General features: G+C 52.3%; 2 protein-coding genes across 2 annotated transcripts; both read left to right on the plus strand.

Annotated features, from left to right (window-relative positions):
• Window positions 1–457: 457 nt before the first annotated feature.
• Window positions 458–1,396, plus strand: LOC140645706 (olfactory receptor 14C36-like). The gene has a single exon (XM_072849170.1). The coding sequence runs from the start codon at window positions 458–460 to the stop codon at window positions 1,394–1,396; it is 939 nt and encodes a 312-aa protein (XP_072705271.1).
• An 11,648-nt stretch (window positions 1,397–13,044) lies between these two features.
• On the plus strand, window positions 13,045–15,477 carry LOC140645707 (olfactory receptor 14C36-like). Its single transcript, XM_072849171.1, has 2 exons — window positions 13,045–13,055; window positions 14,520–15,477. Exons 1-2 carry the CDS (start codon window positions 13,045–13,047, stop codon window positions 15,475–15,477), a joined length of 969 nt encoding a protein of 322 aa, XP_072705272.1.
• Window positions 15,478–19,917: the final 4,440 nt, after the last annotated feature.

Raw genomic sequence — 19,917 nt, forward strand, 5'->3', positions numbered from 1 at the left:
TAGTGGTAGATTGAAATCTGTCAAGGAAGGAAAAGTAGGAGGCTATGAATACTGTCCTCTTGCCTCCAAGAAGCAGCTGGGCGTGGTCCTCATTTCACCTCTCATGGTGGTCAAGAGGAATATACCTGCTGGGTGACAAGACTAAGCCCTCCTCAGTCAGCTCAGGGCGTCCTGCCCCTGGAACAACAATCAAAAGGCTTTTTGCCACCTCTGTGTTAACACTGCTGCAGAGCAGGACTACCTCCTTTGGACCCATGGGCAGAGGACTCTGATCCTCACAGCGCACGCAGCCAGCACAAACTGGAGTTCCAGCTAGACACCTGACAGAATGTCCCCCAGAGAACTAGGAAGGCAATGGGCAGAGTTTCTGTGTCACATGCAATGGGTTTTCTTCAAGCAGGTCTGTTTGAACTTGTCTTTTCCTCCTTGGACAGTCACGCACTCTTGGAAGGAGCAAATGTCCAACCACAGCAGCCCCATCACCCAGTTCCTCCTCCTGGCGTTTGCAGACATGCGGGCGCTGCAGCTCTTGCACTTCTGGCTCTTCCTGGGCATCTACCTGGCTGCCCTCCTGGGCAACGGCCTCATCATCACCGCCATAGCCTGTGACCACCATCTCCACACCCCCATGTACTTCTTCCTCCTCAACCTCTCCCTCCTCGACTTGGGCTCCATCTCCACCACTGTCCCCAAATCCATGGCCAATTCCCTCTGGGACACCAGGACCATTTCCTATGGAGGATGTGCTGCCCAGGTCTTTTGGTTTCTCTTCTTTGTTTCTTCAGAGTATTATCTGCTGACTGTCATGGCCTATGACCGCTACGTAGCCATCTGCAAACCCCTGCACTATGTGACCATCATGGACAGCCGAGCTTGCATCAAAATGGCAGCAGCTGCCTGGGGCAGTGGTTTCCTCAATGCGGTGCTGCACATTGGAAACACATTTTCCATTCCATTCTGCCAAGGCAATGCTGTGGACCAGTTCTTCTGTGAAATCCCCCAGCTCCTCAAGCTCTCCTGCTCGGACTCCTACGTCAGGAAAGCTGGGTTTACTGTGGTCAGTCTTTGCATAGCTTGTGGGTGTTTTCTCTTCCTTGTCCTGTCCTATGTGCAGATATTCACGGTTGTGCTGAGGATCCCCTCTGAGCAGGGACGCCACAAAGCCTTTTCCACATGCCTCCCTCACGTGGCCGTGGTCTCCCTGTTTGCCAGCTCTGCCATGTTTGCCTACCTGCAGTCCCACTCAATCTCATCCCCAGCTCTGAATCTTGTGGTGGCCGTTCTGTATGCAGTGGTGCCTCCAGCAGTGAACCGCCTGATCTACAGCATGAGGAATCAGGAGCTCAAAGAGGCACTAAAGAGACTGATCCACTGTCTGCTGTTGCAGCAGGAATAAGCTGCCCTTCTCTTTCCACAGGCGATTCCAAGTTTGTCTCAGGCCAGGCTTGATTATTTGGTTCTTTTCTTCTCTGCTTGAACATTATCTTTGGAAACCAGGTTTTGGAGTCACCGTGCTTCTCCAGAGGCAAGAGCCTGAGCTGTGTGAGCCAGAGGCCTTCTGTAAATGTGCCTAGCGCTGTGTCAGAGCTGGCCTTCCTAATAGCATCTCTTTAATAAAAGGTGTCTCCTCAGTTCAGTGCCTGAAGCCTGGGCTCTTCTTGCTCTGCGTCACTGGGAAGGGAGGCTTGAGAGTGGCACCAGTTAGTGAGGTGCCTGAGACACCTCAGCAGGACATTTATGCTGGCCTGGGGAGTGGGGCTGGTAAGGCAGTCAAGGGGAGGTTGCTAGCCTGGGGACACAAGGTGTGAAAAAGAGAGTGAGCAGCCTCCATTTCCTCATGCCATTGGTGGCTCCCAGGCTTGGCGCTGGTGGGGAGCAGACACCCACTCTCTTCTACTCCAGTTGCTGCTGTGCCCATGAGAGGGGCTCAGGCCTGGTGTCAGAACAAGAGGTGCCCCTTCCAAGAAGGAAAACCTGGACTTTGCACCCAAAAATGAGGAAAAAAACCCTCCTTTGCCTGTGTGCAGCCAGTTGTCTAAGGAAGGCAGGTGGGTATTGGTGCCAAGGAGCTGTAACATGCGGCTGCAGACTTCAGTGGAGAAGTCTGATGGAAGGAGAAGTGATGCAAGTCCCAGGTGTGTGATGAGAGAAACGGCAAGCTTGGGGAGGGAAGGAGCAAGCTTGAGCATCGTCTCAGACCTCAAGGGACTGCTTCTCCTGCCTGTCCCATCCTCCTTAGGAGGCACAGTGGATCAATATCAATTGCAGAACGCTGCTATCAGCTCTCCTCTAAAGTGAAAAGTAATAAAATGTATCCATGAAAATAAAAAATCATTTTTTGTAAAGTGCTCTTTGAAGTCTTCCTCTTAAGCAAGAAGTGCCTACAAGGCCCCTTGAGGGAGAAATCTGCCAAACCCTCTCCAGGATCTCAAGAAGCTGGGGTGCCTCTCTAAAGTGCCTGTAGAGTAATGCACACAGGATGGGGAATCAACACGACGAGTTAGAGGTCTGTGGGCAGTTGCAGGGCTACGATCTTACTGGCATCATGGGGACATGGCGGGATGGCTCCCACGACTGGAGTGTTGCACAGAGGGGTACAGCTCTTTTGGAAGGACTGTATGGCAAGACGAGGAGGGGGAGTTGCCCTTTATGTGAGAGAGCAGCTGAAGTGGCTGGACATCTGCCTGGGGATGGGTGAGGAGCCAGCTGAGAGCTTATGGGTTAGGATTCAAGGGAGCACTAGCTATCTCCAGAGACCCTTTGCAACCCCAACTATTTTGTGATTCTGTGATGGTGTAATGCCTGGTAGTGTTTCTGAGAACTCTTCTGTCCTTTCCCGCACTGGTGGGACTCCCGGTGCCCATGGAGCAGAGGCCTCCTTTTGAGGATGACCTCATTCACCGTGTAACTCTGAGGAAAAGGTGCACCAGGGGTTACAAATGCCAGCAATGCCTCAACACACAGCAGTATCCCCTACCCTGACTGCTGTGTCCAGCTCCTTCCTCCTTGAGGATTTGAGTTGGAAGGGACCTCTGGAGGTCTCCAGTACCATGATATGCTCTGAGCATGGAGAACTTTAGAGTTACATCTGATTGGTCAATGCTTTCTCCAGGTGAGTTTTGAAAATCTTTGCGCCCCTGAACCAGTGCTGACCCACTCTCATGATTATACAAATATATCTCTATAACTTTTTCTTTCCTTAACCTCATGTGAAATTTCCCTTCCTGCTTCTTGTCCTTGCAATCTCTTGTCCTTTCCTTTCCGTCATGGTCCCCAACCAGATCATCGGCCCTACTCAGACCAAGGACTGTCACAACCTGCTCGCCAAGCACAGCCTCTCTGGGATCCTCAGGGCCATGCAGGCACACCACGCTGGCCAGCTCCAAGCAGAGGCATAGACTGCAGAAGGACTGTGGTAGTGGTTGTGAGCTGGCAACAGGGCGGAGACAGGGGTGTGGAATAATTGACTGGACTTAGAACGCTGTCAAATTACTTTAGCGCTGCCACCTTTATCAACTTTGCGAAGCTGTTTCAGTGAAAGCCCTGAGAGGGCTCTGACAGGCAAATGTTGGTTCTGATGGGTGGCTACATATACCGTCCTTAGAAAATATACTGTTGACCAAGTCTGAGACTAAGACTGGACCTAGCCGCACCTAGACTCCTCTCTGAGAAGGAGTTCAGAAAGCAAGGGGGTCCTGTCTGAACCTCGTGACTCAACGGGAGGGTTCCCCCCCCAGCCACTCCTCAGACTCCTACGCAACAGTGACTTTTAACACAAGAAGGGGCCATGGCAGGGGGTCAGCAGAGAAGAGCTCCAGCAGTGTTAAAGGAGAAGCCGCTGCCCGAGCATTCACACACCATTCAGGGAGTCGCACACACACCACTCGAGACTGTAACCACTAGGACCAGAGTCCCTTTGCAGCAGCAGCTCCACTGAGCTGATGGGTGCCCCTTTTCAACTCCTCGCTCACATACACTCGCTCTCGGGTGCTTTCTCTCCCCTCTGGCTCGACCCTAGGTTTCCCGAAGCAGAGTCTCCGAGACGACACACGCCAGGCGAATTTATTGGTACAGCAGTGAAAACAGCTCCAGCTGGGTGCCTCCGGAGAGGGACCCAGAACAAAGAAATCCCTGGGTAATTAGACCCTGTAAGGTATATCTAAGGTATACATAAGGTATCTAAATTCCCCTCCCCTCAGGAGACTGTTCGGACCAAGAGTAGTATTTGGGTCTGGGGTCTTCCCATTCTTCATTGGGCCCTTTCATTGTCTCTTGGCAGGCCGATCTTCTCTTATCTCTAAGATCGCAGCTTCTGCTAAGGTTGAAGCCTCCTCATCTTTCTGGTTTGCACGGGTTTTGGGGGCCAAGTAAAAGTGCAGTGCACGGTCGGTGGATCTGGGTGAAAGTTCTTGTGGCCTAAGACTTCAGCAAGCCTTGCTACTAATGCTAAAGTGACTACTACAACAAGCAGCTCCCCTTCGCACCCAGTGGTGCTCCTGAGCGAGGATGGTCACATAGGAGGGAGGCACTGTGAGCTGTGGTGCCGGGAACCGACGCTTGCCGCTGTGTCTTGGAGCTCCTGGCAGGCGGTGCTGGTGGCTGCAGCCCCCAAGACACCCCCAACCCTGTGAGCAGCCATGAGTCCTCTCCCAACCATTGGGAGCAGCTCTGGCTTGAGAAGGTCTGCTGGCAGAGCTGGGGTTGTGGTGCCCACCCTATGCTTCCAACTCACGGTGCCTCTTGGGATCCCAGAGTCATTGCAGTGAGTGGGGTGATGTTTGAAGGTAATTTGGGGATGTCCTGGCAGTGTGGCTCATGTTCACATGCTAATCGCTGCACCAGCACAGCCTTGCTGCCCCACATGTGGCCCCCCAGCCCAAGTGTGCAGGCACCACGTGGTGCAGGATGCATTCAGGGCTGGGGAAACATCCCCTGCCATGGTCTGCACAACAGATGAAAAATACAAAGGGCCAGGATGGGGGTGACTTTTGGGGGTTAGAGCCAGCACACAAGGTGGGGGAGGCTGTCCCAAGGACATGTGCTAGGCACATGGACTGAGTAAGGGACAGCAGCAAATTCACAGGTCTGCTGGGTCATGCTTCCACAGTGTAAGGCCTGACACTGTGCCAGCCTCCATCTCAATGTCCCTCTTCATGAGGGACGATGGCACAAAGGGATGGGGAGTGGGAAACGCCACGTCCCAGGCCTGGTGGAGCAAGATCTCCTGGCTCTGCACTGTAAGCATGCTTCAGGGTATCCATGGTCTAGAAAGTTTTGAATTAGCTGAACATGGGCATTTTCTCTGGCGCAAACTCTAGCCCACATCAGATCCCATCTCACCTCTCCACGATCGTTCTGGTCATTCCTGGCCCTCTCCTTGTGCTCCCTTCTGGCCCTTGGGACCTGGGTGGGGATCGCTGCTGCTAAGCCCCCTGCCGAAGGGTCTGTGGAGGTGGAAGGTGCTTGAAGGGACTGTGGTGCATTGCCAAGGAGAGGAAGTGTTCAGTCGCGACTGTGGGTGACATGAATGACTCTCCTGCCTCCCTTCCTTGTGCTTGCTGGCGCCCCATTTCCTCCTCTGGGACAGCAGAGTCCTTGTTTCCCTGTAGACGCCTGGGTTTAGTACTTTGCCTTTGAGGGACTCCACCTTGTGCAATCTCTCACTTTATGGTGCTCCAGTCACTGCCCGCCACAGGCCCGTGCCATCCATGGAGACCCCTGGGGTTTCCAGGCAGCTCCAGACTCCCCTCCTTAAGGACATCATCATCTGTGTGTCCCATGTGGAACAGCCCTGGGTATGTACCTCAGTGACTCGGTGACTGCTCACCGCCTCCACTTTCACTAGACACCGATGGGTAAGTCCTAAATGCAACACTCAGTCTCTGACAGGCACCAACAGGACAATGAGCTCTTTGATCCTGAATCCATGGAGCAACAGGCTCCTTTGGGGAGCATTTGCTCATGCCTGGTCTTGTCACCAGCTTTGGATGAAGCGCCCAGTCTTCAGGCAGTGCACGAAGGAGACGCCGTTTTATTACAAAGATGCTATGGGAGACACAGCTGTGATGAGGCACCTGGCGATGCCTCCTTCTAACCCAGCGCCTACTCATACACCTATGACCACACAAGCACCAGCACAAGCCAGGCTTGGGTTCCTAACCTATCACCCAGTCAAGCACATATGACATCACAAGCACCTGCGGAAGCCAGGCGCATCCTCCTGGCCTATCAGCTACTTAGCCACCACTGACATCAGAAGCAGCTGTACAAGCCAGGGGCCTGCTTCTGCCCTATCACCTCCTCAGCTACCTGTGACACCACCAGCACCCGCACCAGCCAGCTGCATGCACCTGACACCACTGCTACAGAGCCACCAGTGGCATCACAAGCAGGTGCACAAGCCAGCTGCAGACTGGCCTATCAGCTACTCAGCTATCAGGGACATCATAAGCAGCTGCACAAGCCAGGGACTTTCTCCTGCCCTATCAACTATTTGTGAACATGACGTCATAAGCAGCTGCACAAGCCACGGGCCTGCTCCTGCCTTCAAAGCTACTCAGCTACAAGTGACATCACAAGCACTGGCACAAGCCAGGGCCTGCTCCTGCCCTATCACCTGCTCAGTCAACTATGACATCACAAAAAGTTGCAGAAGCCAGGGGCCTGCTCCTGCCCTAAGAGCTACTCAGCCAACAGTGACATCACAAGCACCTGCGGAAGCCCGGTGTCCATTCATACCCAACCAGGGACTTAGCCACCAGTGACATCAGAAGCAGCTGTACAAGCCAGGGGCCTGTTTCTGCCCTATCACCTACTGAGACACCTATGACATCACGAGCACCTGCACAAGCCAGCTGCATGCTCCTGCCTTACTAGCTGCAGAGCCACCACTGACATCACAGGCACCAGCAAAAGCCAGGTCTTCCTTCCTACCCAAACAACTACCAGGACACCAGGGACATCACAAGCCCCTGCGGAAGCCACGTCTGGCTCCTGCCCTGTCACCTACTCAGGCACCTATGACATCACAAGCACCTGCACACCCCGGGGTCCTCCACCAGTTTTCTTACTTGTGCTCTTCAGATTCTCTCCCCCATGGAACCGGGGGGTGGGGGGGGAGGGGCAGCGAGTGGCTGTGTGGTGCTTAGTTGCGCACAGGGGCGAAACCACGACAGTGAGGAAGGAGGAAAAGTCTTCTGTCAGCAGCCCAAGGAAGTCTGCAGGGCAATGAGCCAGTTCCTGTGGGGGACTGTAAGTGCCCTGGCATCCACGGACCAGGCAAAACAAGGTGCAAACAGTCTGGAGCACCGTGGGACAACTTCTTAATACAGCTGCCCAGTGGGCCAACAAAGGCCCTGGGTGCTCACCTGGATCCGCTACTGGCAACCAAGGACGAGCTGGTCAGGGATGTGATAATCACGATAAACAACTCCTCACACACACACACACACAGACACTGGAAATGGGAAGGAAAGAAATGATTTAGGGACAATACTGTCTGAGGGGTCTTGCCATTGGATGATAACAGTTAGAAAGGAGAGAAAAAGTATTGTTCTAACAACTTCATGCCAGACTATAATACTGAGAAATTATAACTATCTTGCCAAGGAAGAATGAAGGAAAGGAGAAACATCAAAGAAATACAGTTTACCATCATCAAGAAGAGGAAGACCTTCTTTTAGAGCATGTTACTGCTGCTGTTCTTAGTGCCAGTAGAAATAAGGCAAATCACAGGGTGGGTTGGCCCCAGCTGGCAGCTAAGCCCCCAGGCAGCTGTTCGCTCAGTGCCCCTGAGCTGGAGGGGGGAGAGCATTGGAAGGGCAAAGGGAGAAACAGTCATGGGTCAAGACAAAGGCAGTTTAATAAGTGAAGCAAAGGTGCGTGCGCAAGCAAAAGAGAGTAAGGAATTGCTCTCAGTTTGTTTTCCTTGGTCTGCCTTTGCTGAGGGGACTGAATGGGCTCCTCTTTTTCTCGAGCCATAGAAGGGTTTGGGTTGGAAGGGAGCTGCAAGGTGATGTAGTTGCAAGCCCCCTGGCACGGGCAGGGAAAGGGGGGGCAGGGAAAGGGGAAGCCGTCCCTGGGTGGGCTCAAACCACCATCCTTTGGGTTAACAGCCGAACGCGCTAACCAATTGCGCCACAGAGACTCCCAAAGTGAGCTATGAAGTGCTTCCCTTCGGCAGGCAGATGTTTGGCCATTGCCAGGGAAGCAGAGCTTCGTCACCCAGAGTGGTGACTTGGGAAGAGAAAGACCAGAACCCGGAGTGTCCACCCTTCATCCTTCTTTCCCTGAGCACCGGACCTCCCCTCCCATGGCATTTCTGGTAGCAGTCCTCTCTCATTCCCTGCCCTCTGCACACCATCCCTCTGCAATACAAAGGTGGGCACCAAAGGAACTCCTCCTGGAGCCTTGCACAAGCACTTAGACCTCCAAGAGCACAGAGGTGCCTCGGCGAGGTCCTCCCCTCACCAAGATGCACTTCCTCACCAGGTGTTTTTAGGATGCACGAATGGTGACAGGAGAAACGTGGTCATCCCCTGAGGATTAGAGGTAAAGCCTTGAGAGCTTCTTAGCTTCTCTGGTAGTGATCAGGTAGTGATTGGCAGCACGTACGGATGCGAGAGAGGGTGTAGGGAACTTGTCAAGAACCAAGGCAATGGTTGAGGGCTTTAGCAAATCCTTCCAACCTTGTGTGAGCCCAGCAATGGAAAGCCGTTGATGTCTGTGGGTGGAGGAGGAATAGGTCTGCCCTGGGAATGTGGCTGAAGGCCCCTGCACAAAGGAGAGGTTTCCATCATGTGTGCATGCCTCAGCCTGGGAGATGGGGAATGCCCTCTGCTGTGGGGTGGCTAGACAGTGCTCAACATGCCCCATGAGCTGACCTTCCTCTCTTCCTCTCCTTCACTCCCCAGCCTTGGACGCACCTCAGGAAGCTTTTCACTGCTTTAGAGGCCGGTTCTTTTTTTTCAGTATCTGCAGTTCAGGAACTTGGCACCAGAGGGCTCCTTAACATGCCAAATGCCATACCAAGCCAAGTCTCCCTGCAGAATTCTCCCTAATGCTTCAAGTCTCGTGGGGCTGAGTTGAGAGACTCCAGGAGTGCAGCCAAACGGAGAAGATTTCAGTAATAAATATCAATACAACAGGATGTCTTCTTTCACCACTTTTCTTTACTTTTCTGCTTACAGAACAAGTGATATCAGCCTTCCCCAATTCCTATTCATCTCCTGATGCGTCTCCTGATAAAGTCTGAACATATAGGCAAAGGAAGATCCTTTCTGTACAACATGGTGTGGGCAAAGTCTGTCCACCCCACCTCCCACACACCCTGCCATTTCTATCATCAGCCACCTGGGACTTGCATCATGCTCTCTCAAATCCAAGCTTTTCCCACCATAGTCTGCAGCTGAAGGTGCATTTGCACCAGTTCCCACCTGCTGTAGTTGGAGAACCAGCTGCGCAGTCACAGAAGGATGGTTCTTACCTGCTTAAAAAAAAAAAAAGATAGGACAAGAAAGGAATAGTTCAATAAAAAATAAAAGACCTTCCTCAGCTGCCTATGAAGTCCAACTTGCCTCCAGTGAAGTCCACTTTCCACAGTGGGTAACCTTAGTGGAAAACCTTCAGCGAGATACGTAGGAGGGGACAGGTAGGAACATAATTCAGGATTTGGCTGAAGGCAGCATCAGGCAGACTGCAGAAAGGTGAGAAGGGTTCCGTTGAAGGAGCACATGCGGAAAGATGTGACAGGGTAGTGAGAGTCAATGCAGAGGAAGATCAATATTTCTTCTCCTGAACGTAGTATACGGGCTGGAAATTTCCCTGTTGGCACCATGGCATCATGTCACCCACATTAACTATGGTGATTTCCGTGTGTGGGGCTTTATTTAGCAAAGACCCCAGGCATGGGTCAGTGAGTTGAGGCACCACAGCTGTGAGCTGCAACTGCCGTGGGCACAACTTGTCCTGAGACCAAATCTCTCACTCCCTGCTTGGTAATGGCACTAACCAGCCATCTGTCAGACAAACGTGGGCACCAAACGAGCTCCACCCACCCGAGCCTTGCACAAGACTTGGATTCAAGGAGGACAGATGTGCCGGAGGGAGGCCTTCCCCTCACCTAGAAGCCTTTCCCAGATTGGTGCTTTGGGATCCATAAATGCTGAATGGAGAGACATGGCCATTTCTGGAAGGGGGGATGGAAAGCCTTGCTGGGAAACCTGGCCGCTGCCTGTTGCAGATCCAGGGAATCACCCTCCAAGGATGCACAAGTTGCTCAGGAAGCTGTCTCAAACCAGAGACAAAGCAAGGGTTACGTTTCACCCACGGACCCAACCTTTCCTTTTTGCTCTTCCCAGGGAGTTCTCAATCCAGAACGTCGGCTTTCCTCATTGGTCTCCAATGGTGATTTATTTTTCTTATTGATGGTATCACCTATCCATCCACATGTTGCATTTAGGCAGTCTTGCTTCTCCTCTGGGACTCATCATGTAGAGCTAAGACATAGAATCATAGAAACAGAGAATCCTAGAATCATAGAATGGTTTGGGTTGGAAGGGACCTTAAAGATCATCTGGTTCTGACCCCTCTGCCACGGGCAGGTACACCTTGCACTAGACAAGGTTGCTCAAAGCCCCATCCACCCTGGCCTTGAACACTTCCAGGCATGGGGCATCTACGACTTCTCTGGGCAACCTGCTCCAGTGTCTCACCACCCTCATAGTGAAGAATTTCTTCCCTATATCTAACCTAAATCTACTCTCTTTCAGTTTAAAGCCATTACCCCTTGTCCTATCACTACATGCCCTAGTAAAAAGTCTCTCTCCAGCTTTCTTGTAGGCCCCCTCCAGGTACTGCAAGGCTGCTAGAAGGTGTCCCCGGAGCCTTCTCTTCTCCAGGCTGAACAACCCCAGCTCCCTCAGCCTGTCTTCATAGGAGAGGTGCTCCAACCCTCTGATCATCTTCATGGCCCTCCTCTGGACTCTGTCCAACAGGTCCATGTCTTTCTTATGTGGGGGGCCCCAGAGGTGATCACAGTACTCCAGGTGCGGGTCTCATGAGAACAGAGTAGCGGGGGAGAATCACCTCCCTTGACCCACTGGTCACGCTTCTTTTGATGCAGCCCAGGATGTGATTGGCTTTCTGGGCTGCGAGCGCACATTGCCGGGTCACCTTGAGCTTCTCATCAACTAACACCCCCAAGTCCTTCTCCTCAGGGCTGCTCTCAATCCATTCTCCACCCTGCCTGTATTTGTGCTTGGGATTGCCCCAACCCATGTGCACGAACTTGCACTTGGTCTTGTTGAACCCCATGAGGTTCACACGGGCCCACCTCTCTAGCCTGTCAAGGTCCCTCCGGATGGCATCCCTTCCCTCTAGAGTATCAACCAGACCACTCACCTTGCTGCCATCCACAAACTTGCTGAAGGTGCACTCAATCCCACTCTCCATGTCGCTGGAAAGGCGTTAAACAGTGCCAGTCCCAAAACCGACCCCTGTGGAATGCCACTCATCACTGGTCTCCACTTAGACATCAAGTGGTTGACTGCAACGTTAAACTCATCAAGCTTTGAGTCCAACCACCCAGACATTTCCTTATCCACAGACTGGTCCAGCCGTCAAATCCATGTCTCTCCAATTTAGACACAAGGATGTCATGTGGGACAGTGTCAAATGCTTTGCATAAGTCCAGGTGGATGACATCAGCTGCTCTTCCTTTATCCACCAATGCTGTAACCCCATCGTAGAAGGCCACCAGATTTGTCAGGCATGATTTGCCCTTTGTGAAGCCATGGTGGCTGTCACCAATCATCTCCTTATTTTCCATGTGCCTTAGCAGAGTTTCCAGGAGGATCTGCTCCATGATCTTGCCGTGCACAGAGGTGAGACTGACTGACCTGTAGTTCCCCCGGTCTTCCTTTTTCCCTTTTTAGAAACGGGGGTTATGTTTCCCCTTTTCCAGTCAGTGGGAACTTCACCAGACTGCCATAACTTCTTAAAGATGATGGGTAGTGGCTTAGCAACTTCATCCGCCAGTTCCCGCAAGACCCACGGATGCATCTCATCAGGTCCCATGGACTTGTGAACATTCACGTTCTTTAGATGTCTCAGACCTGATCTTCTCCTACGGCGGGCAGTACTTCATTCTCCCAGTCCCCGCCTTTGCCTTCTGCATCTTAGGTGGTGTGGCTTCAACACTTGCCAGTTAAGACTGACGCAAAAATGTCATTGAGTACCTCAGCCTTCTCCATATCTCAGGTAACCAGCTCTCCCGTTTCCTTCTGGAGAGGGCCCACATCTTCCCTAGTCTTCCTTTTATCAGTGATGTAGCTATTGAAGCTTTTCTTGCTGCCCTTGACGTCCCTGGCCACATTTAGTTCTATCAGGGCTTTAGCGTTCCTAACCTGATCCCTGGCTGCTCAGACAATTTCTCTCTATTCCTCCCAGGCTACCTGTCCTTGCTTCCACCCTCTCTAGGCTTCCTTTCTGTGTTTGAGTTTGACTAGGAGCTCTTTGTTCATCCATGCAGGCCTTGGGGTGTTTTTGCCCAACTTCCTCTTTGTTGGGATACATTACTACTGAGCTTGGAGGAGGCTTAAATATTAACCAGCTTTCTTGGGCCCCTCGTCCCTCCAGGGCTTACACAGGACCATGTGCAGGTGACTTTTCAATATCTCCAAGGGTGGAAACTCCACAACCTCACTGGGAAACCTATGCCAATGCTTGCTCACTCTTACAGTAAAAACAGTCTTTCCTGATGTTTGTAGGGAACCTCCTGCATTTCAGTTAGTGCCCATTGCCTCTGGTCCTGTCAGTGGGCACCACTGGAAAGAGCCTGGCTCCATCCTCTTTGCACCCTCCCTTCAGGTATTTATATACATTCATAAGATGCCCCCTGAGCCTCCTCTTCCCCAGGCTGAACAGTCCCAGCTCTCTCAGCCTCTTCTCATAGGAGAGATGCTCCAGTCTCTTCATCATCTTTGTGGCGCTTCATTGGACTCTCTCCAATATGTCCATGCCTCTCCTGTACTGAGGAGCTCAGAAATGGACTCCAGGTGTGGCCTCACCAGTGCCAAGGAGAGAGGAAGGGTCACCCCCTTCGAATTCCTGGCAACATTTGTCAAAGAGAGCCCAGGATACCATTCACCTCCATTCCTGCAAGGGCACATTGCTGGCTCATGGGCAACTTGGTGTCCACCAGAAGCCCCGGGGCTTTTTCTGCCAAGCTCCTGTCCAGCTGGGAGACCCCCAGCATAGCCTGCTGCATGGGGTTCTTCCTCCCCAGGGGCAGGACTTGGCTGTTCCCCTTGTTGAACTTCATGAGGTTCCTGTCAGCCCATTTCTCCAGCCTGTCCAGGTCCCTCTGGATGGCTACACAACCCTCTGGTGTATCAGCCACTCCTCCCAGTTTGGTGTCATCAGCCAACTTGCTGAGGGTACACTCTGCCCCATCATCCCGATCATTCATGAAGATTTTGAGCAGGATTGGACCCAATACTGAACCTTACGGTACACTTATAGTTAGTGGCTTCCAGCTAGACTTTGTATCACTGATCACTGCTCTTTGGGACCAGTTGTTCAGCCAATTTACAACCCACCTCACAATGATCATCCAGCCCACACTTCAACAGCTTCTGCCATCAGCATCTTAGTGCAGACCATGCCAAAAGCCTGGCAGAAGCAAAGGCAGACAATAACCATTGCTCTCCCCTTGTCTACAAAGGCAATCATTTGACTGGAGAAGGTTATCAGGTCAGTGAAGCATGACTTCCCCTTGGTGAATTCATGCTGACTATGCCTGATGATTTTCTTGCTGTTCATGTGCCTGGAAATGGTTTCCAGCATTAGCTGCTCCATTGTGTTCCCATGGGTCAAGATGAGGCTGACTGGTCTGTATCTCCCTGGGTCCTCCATCTTGCCCTTCTTGAAGATAGGACTGGCATTTGCTTTCATCCAGTCTTTGATCACGGCATCTTTGACACGGTTTCCCACAGCATTCTCCTGGAGAAACTGGCTGCTCATGGCTTGGACGGGTGTCCTCTTTGCTGGGTAAAGAACTGGCTGGATGGCCGGGCCCAAAGAGTGGTGGTGAATGGAGTTTACTCCAGTTGGTGGCCGGTCACAAGCGGTGTTCCCCAGGGGTCTGTCCTGGGGCCAGTTCTGTTTAATATCTTTATCAATGATCTGGAGAAAGGGATCAAGTGCACCCTCAGTAAGTTTGCAGATGACACCAAGTTGTGGGGGAGTGTTGATCTGCTGGAGGGGAGGAAGGCTCTGCAGAGGAACCTGGACAGGCTGGATCAATGGGCCAAGGTCAATTGTATGGGGTTCAACAAGGCTCAGTGCCAGGTCCTGCACTTGGGCCACAGCAACCCCATGCAACGCTATGCAGCTGAAGGAAGGCCTTGAGGAAAAGAAAAAAGGGGTGAATTTAGCAGGGGGAGGATGCATGAGAAATTCCTTTCATTTTCTCAGAGAACTCTCTCGTAACTCCTCATTCTCTTTTCCCTCTTGAACAGAGTCCCATGCTCTGAGGCAGCAAATGGCCAACAGCAGCTCTACCCCCAGTTCCTCCTCGTGGTGTTTGCAGATACACGGCAGCAGAAGCTCTTGCACTTCCGGCTCTTCCCAGGCATCTCCCTGTCTGCCCTTCTGGGCAGCATCCTCATCATCACCACCATAGCCTGTGACCACCGCCTCCACACCCCCATGTACTTCTTCCTCTTCATCCTCTCCCTCCTCGGCTTGGGCTACATCTCCACTGCTGTCCCAAGATCCATGACCAATTCCCTCTGGGACACCAGGAGCATTTCCTATGCAGCATGTGCTGCCCAGGTCCTTTTCTTTCTCTTCTTGATTGGAGGGCAATATTTTCTTCTCACCATCATGGCCTATGACCACTCCATTGCCATCTGCAAACCCCTGCATTACGGGACCCTCCTGGACAGCCGAGCTTGTGTCCACATGGCAGCAGCTGCCTGGGGCAGTGGTTTCCCCTATGCCATGCTGCACACTGCCAATACATTTTCACTACCGCTGTGCCAAGGCAATGCCCTTGACCACTTCTTCTGTGAACTTCCCCAGATCCTCAAGCTCTCCTGCTCCAACTCCTACCTCAGGGAAGTAGGACTTCTTGTTGAGAGTGTCTCTCTTGCTTTTGGGTGCTTTATTTTCATTGTGCTGTCCTATGTGCAGATCTTCAGGGCCGTGTTGAGGTTCCTTTCTGAGCAGGGATGGCACAAAGCCTTTTCCACGTGCCTCCCTCACCTGGCTGTGGTCTCCCTGCTTGTCAGCACTGGCATGTTTGCCTACCTGAAGCCCCCCTCCACCTCCTCCCAATCACTGGAGCTGGTGATGGCTGCTCTGTACTCACTGGTGCCCCCAGCGTTGAACCCCCTCATCTACAGCATGAGAATCCAGGAGCTCAAAGACACACTGAAGAAGCTGATTCAGCCACTTGTCTTTCAGCAGCAATAAGCTGCCCATGTCTCTTCACAGGGATTTCCTCTTCATCTCAGGAATCTCCTTTGCTTTGGGCATTTGGTTTGTGATAATCATGGCTGTCCAGTAATGTCTGCATTTGCTTCACTTCTGCAGAGACATGAACCCAGTCTGTCTGACCCAGCGACCTTTGTACATGTCTCTGGCATGATGGTACAGGTGGTCTCCAGTGTTGCACCTCTGTAATAAAAAGGGATTTCCTCAGTGCCAGTGTCCAGATGTTGGCCTTCTCTTCCCCTACACGGGGGGACATGATGCCCCTACAAGACTGCTGCTGTTCCTGGCTTCTCCATGGGCTCAGGGGAGGAGGGTACGGGGCGATGTGTTGGGGAAGGATGCCTGACCTGGGTGACCGGTTCCCATGGAGATGGTGAATGGTCAGGAGGGGTCTGCCTGGGACTGTCCCCTCACAGCTTTCAGGCACCACAGCCCGCTCACTCTGCACAGCAGCACCATCAGCTCAGGGCTCTGCACGGAGCACGGGGAGGGAGCCCGAGTGGCTGGCCAGACCAGCACAGATACATTCCCATGGGGAAAGGCTGTCTTGGGACAGGGATGTCCCTGGAGAAGAGGAAAGGAGCAACTCCGTGTTTCCAGGGGGGAAGAAATGACCAAGAGAAACCTTTTTCTGTGTGCACCAGCTCGAGGCAGGCTGCTCTGTTGCTGGGGAGGTGAGAAGAGCCGAGTGGCTGGGCCGGGCTGGAAAATGCCTAGCAGAGGACACCACCAAAATTAGCTGAGCTGTGTGACCATGCAGGGTGAGGACTCACACCAGGGGGGTTTGTGGTGCAGAGCCAGGGTTCATGGATTGGGGCCGAGACATGCAGGCACAAGAGAGAGGAGGCCGGGCTGGAACAGTATTTGCAGCTTCATTGCTTGGCCATCCAAGGGACAGGGTAGTGATGGGACCATGAAGCACCGTCCAGAGGGTAACAGCAAAGACAGGTACAAACAAGGAATTCATGTGCATTGCCTTCGTTGTGCAGGTATGATTTTGGGAAAGGCAAATCTCACCTGGAGCTGGCTGCAAGGAAAGTCAAGAGCAAAAAGAAGAGCTTCGCTCGCTCACTAGAGACCAAGGCTGAACAAGGAAAATGCAGGGCTGCTGCTGAATGGGGAGGGTGAGTTAATAACAGAGGATGCAGATGGGGCTGAGGGACTCCATTTGCCTTAGACTTTACTGAAAAGGTCTCCAGGAGTCTTTGCTTAGGGGAAGATCACAAGGAGGAGGAGAACACGTATTGGCAGGAGCCTCAGGAATTCCCACAAGGACAAATGCCAGTTTTTGCCCCTGCAGGGCACTAACCACGGCACTGGCACAGGCTGGGGGCATTCTGGCTGGGGAGTAGCCCTGTGGGATTGGTCCTGGTGCTCAGCGATCTGGGCAGGAGGCAGCCGTGTGCCCTGAAGCAAGGGAGGCCAACGGCGTCCTGATTGCTATGACCAGGAGCATGGCCAGGAGATTTTCAGGAAGGGGTTATCCTGAATACTGCATCCATATTTCAGATCCCCCATACAGGAAAGGTGTTGGCAAGCTGGAGTGGGTTCAGTGAAAGGCCGGCCCCCAGGATGGTCAGGGGCTGGAGCACTTGTCTTGTGAGCAGAGGCCAAGTGGCCAAGAGGCCTAGAAGGGAAGGCTTAGGGGGACCTCATCACAGCCTGCCATTACCTATGAGGAGGTCATGGAGAATAAAGAGCAAGGCTCTTCACCATGGTGCATGGTGGGAGGACAAAAACAATGGGTGGAATGTGAAAGAGGAGAGGTTCAGCCTAGACATAAGGAAAAAACTTTGTCACCATCAGCTCAACCAAGCATTGGAGCAGGTCACCCAGATAGGCTGTGCAGTCTCTGTCCTGGGAGGTTTTCAAACTATGACTGGTTCAAGCTCAAGCTAAAACCATTGAGTGCTTTTAATAAAAGGCACAGCACATAAAATGCTGTGCATATAAAATGTCCAGTGCATATAAAATGCAAGGTTGTTGATACAGTGTCTGACATCAAGGGACTGCTTTTCATACCTGCCCATATCTGCTTAGGTGACCCTCTGAATCAAGATCACTTGGAGAATGCTGCTCTTACTTCTTCTGTAAACAAAAAAATAAAGAAAAATGACCTTAAAAAGTAAAAATCCTTTTCTCTTAAAAGCTCCTTGAACTCTTCCTCTTTAACTACCATCCTGAAACCTCTCCAATTAGCTGTAGAAGTCTTGAAGACTTGAAGAAAATTATGGCAAGAGACAAGGCACCTGAGGGCTCTCTGCCTTCTAATGAGCCCCATGGTGTAGTTGATGCTGAGTCCATGCAGCGGCAATGCTGAGAGGAGGTTGCACAAACTGCTCAAGGAGTCAAAGTCAGAAGCAAACGCTGAAGTTTCTTGGAGTATTAATGAGCCCCACTGAGGGCCGTTGCCAATGCAGCCTCCCCATGGAGTCGTTAGAGCAGAAAATTGGAGGCGGTGATGCCAGGCAGGCAAAGGCAAAGTGCCGGTGGCTCTGGTGCGGAGTAAAGCCTTGGTGTGTTTTGTCAAGCCGAATGCCAAGCCCTGACCCCAGCCCCTCAGCAGAGAGAGCCTGTCCCTCACACATGGCTCAGGGCTCTTCATGGGATGGGGAGGGGGTGTGATGCCAAGTGAAGGACAACAGTATGACACCTCCTGTGCAAGGAGGCAATGTGGCCTCAGTGCCATGAGGGCAATGCGTCTCCTCATAGGCCTTGGTGGCAGAGACATCAGCCATAGCCAAGGGGGACCAAGACCTCAGTTCTGTCAGGGCCTTTCAGCCTTGCCAGCACCCTTGGCCATCTCCACCATAGGCTGTCCTACACTGTCCCATGACTGCGCCTCTTTCCCTGCGGGCTGTAGATATCCAACACACTTCCCCACCTTGCTCTCACCCCACCATGTCCCTACCTTTACTGACGTCCCTCCATCCTCACTGGCTGCTCCTTCAAACACAAAATCACGGGCTAACCCAGACTCCCTCTCAGTGACCTGTTGTGCCAAAGCGCTACCCTTCAAGAGACATTTCTGTCTCCTCACGTCCATCTGGACAGCCACAACTGCACTTTCTTGTGGTTTTCCTTTCTCACGCTCTTTCCCACTACCAAAAAACATGCAATCATCTCTGAAAGTAACCCTCAAGCTTTCCCAAGCTACTACTATACTCCCCTGAGCCTCCACTTCATGAGGCCAATGAAGCCCCCACCTCTCAGCCTTTCCACACATGGCCCCTAGCCCCATCTTGGCAGACCTCCTCTGGGCCCGCTCCACTTCCTCCCCACGCCTCCAGAACAGGGAACCCCACACTGGGACACACTATTCCAGATGTGGATACACCAGTGATGAGTCGGGGCTGTGGGGTGATAATGTCCTTTGCCTGAGTGGCCTTGCTCCCCTCAGTGCAGCCCAGTATGCACATGGCCATATTCATGTTTAGCGCCACTGCCCGCTATGGCATCCCTCGTAATGCCCAGGCCCTTCTCCTCAAGGTTGCTCTCATCCACTTCAGGTCCAACCCTGCCTTGATGTACGGGGTTGTTTTACCTCCTAATGTAGAAAATCAAAAGATCAGGAGTTCCGAAGGAGAAGATTCCTTCCCCTTGGAAAACTTCTTGAGGTTTCTATTGGCCAAATCCCTGAGTTCCTCAAGGTCCACTTGGACTGAAGCTGCGTTGTGCCAGCTGTTAGTGTGTGCGTGCAGATGGCTCACCTGACTCGTGGTGTCTCTAGCAAGATCACAGCATGAGGAATTTAAAGGACTCAGCAGATAATAAAGTAAAAGAGGAGATACTAGTTAAACCAAATTGGACACCGAGGTAGCTATTACCATGGTGACCATCCCATCACATGGTGACCAAGTGAGGGTACAAAGCAGGCAAAACCAGGGCCTATGAGGAAAGGGTAAACCGAGGTGGGCTGTTGGTATGGGAGGGCATGAGCATGATCAAAGGGAAGACCTTGAGAGGGGCAAAAGAGGGAAAAAGAAAGACAAGGTGAAGCCAAGGATACGGTCATGGCTGTTTGGGGGTCTCATCTGCCAAGCAGCCCTTCACCACAGAAAGACTGACTGGAGTGGGACACAAAGCTGCAGCTGATCTGGCCATCCTTAGATCCGATTATTGCCATGGTCACGGGGAATCTGAGTGCTTTCCCTACCACCATCAAGGGAAGAGCCCTGTAGCACATGGAAACACAGAATCCTTCAGGCTGGAAGGGACCTCAGGAGGTCGCTAGCCCAATCTTCTGCTCCCAGGAAGGCCAGCTATCGGGTCACACCAGCTTGCACAGCACTTTTTAAATTTTGGGCCTGAAAACCTCCAAAGATGGAGATGGCCCCAGCTCTCTGGGAAGCCTTCTCCTTGCTCATTGGCCCTCATCATCCCATCATGCACCGCAGTGAAGAGCCTGACTCATTTCGG

This window comes from Ciconia boyciana, unplaced genomic scaffold (assembly GCF_034638445.1).
Source record: "Ciconia boyciana unplaced genomic scaffold, ASM3463844v1 HiC_scaffold_37, whole genome shotgun sequence".
Taxonomy (NCBI): domain Eukaryota; kingdom Metazoa; phylum Chordata; class Aves; order Ciconiiformes; family Ciconiidae; genus Ciconia; species Ciconia boyciana.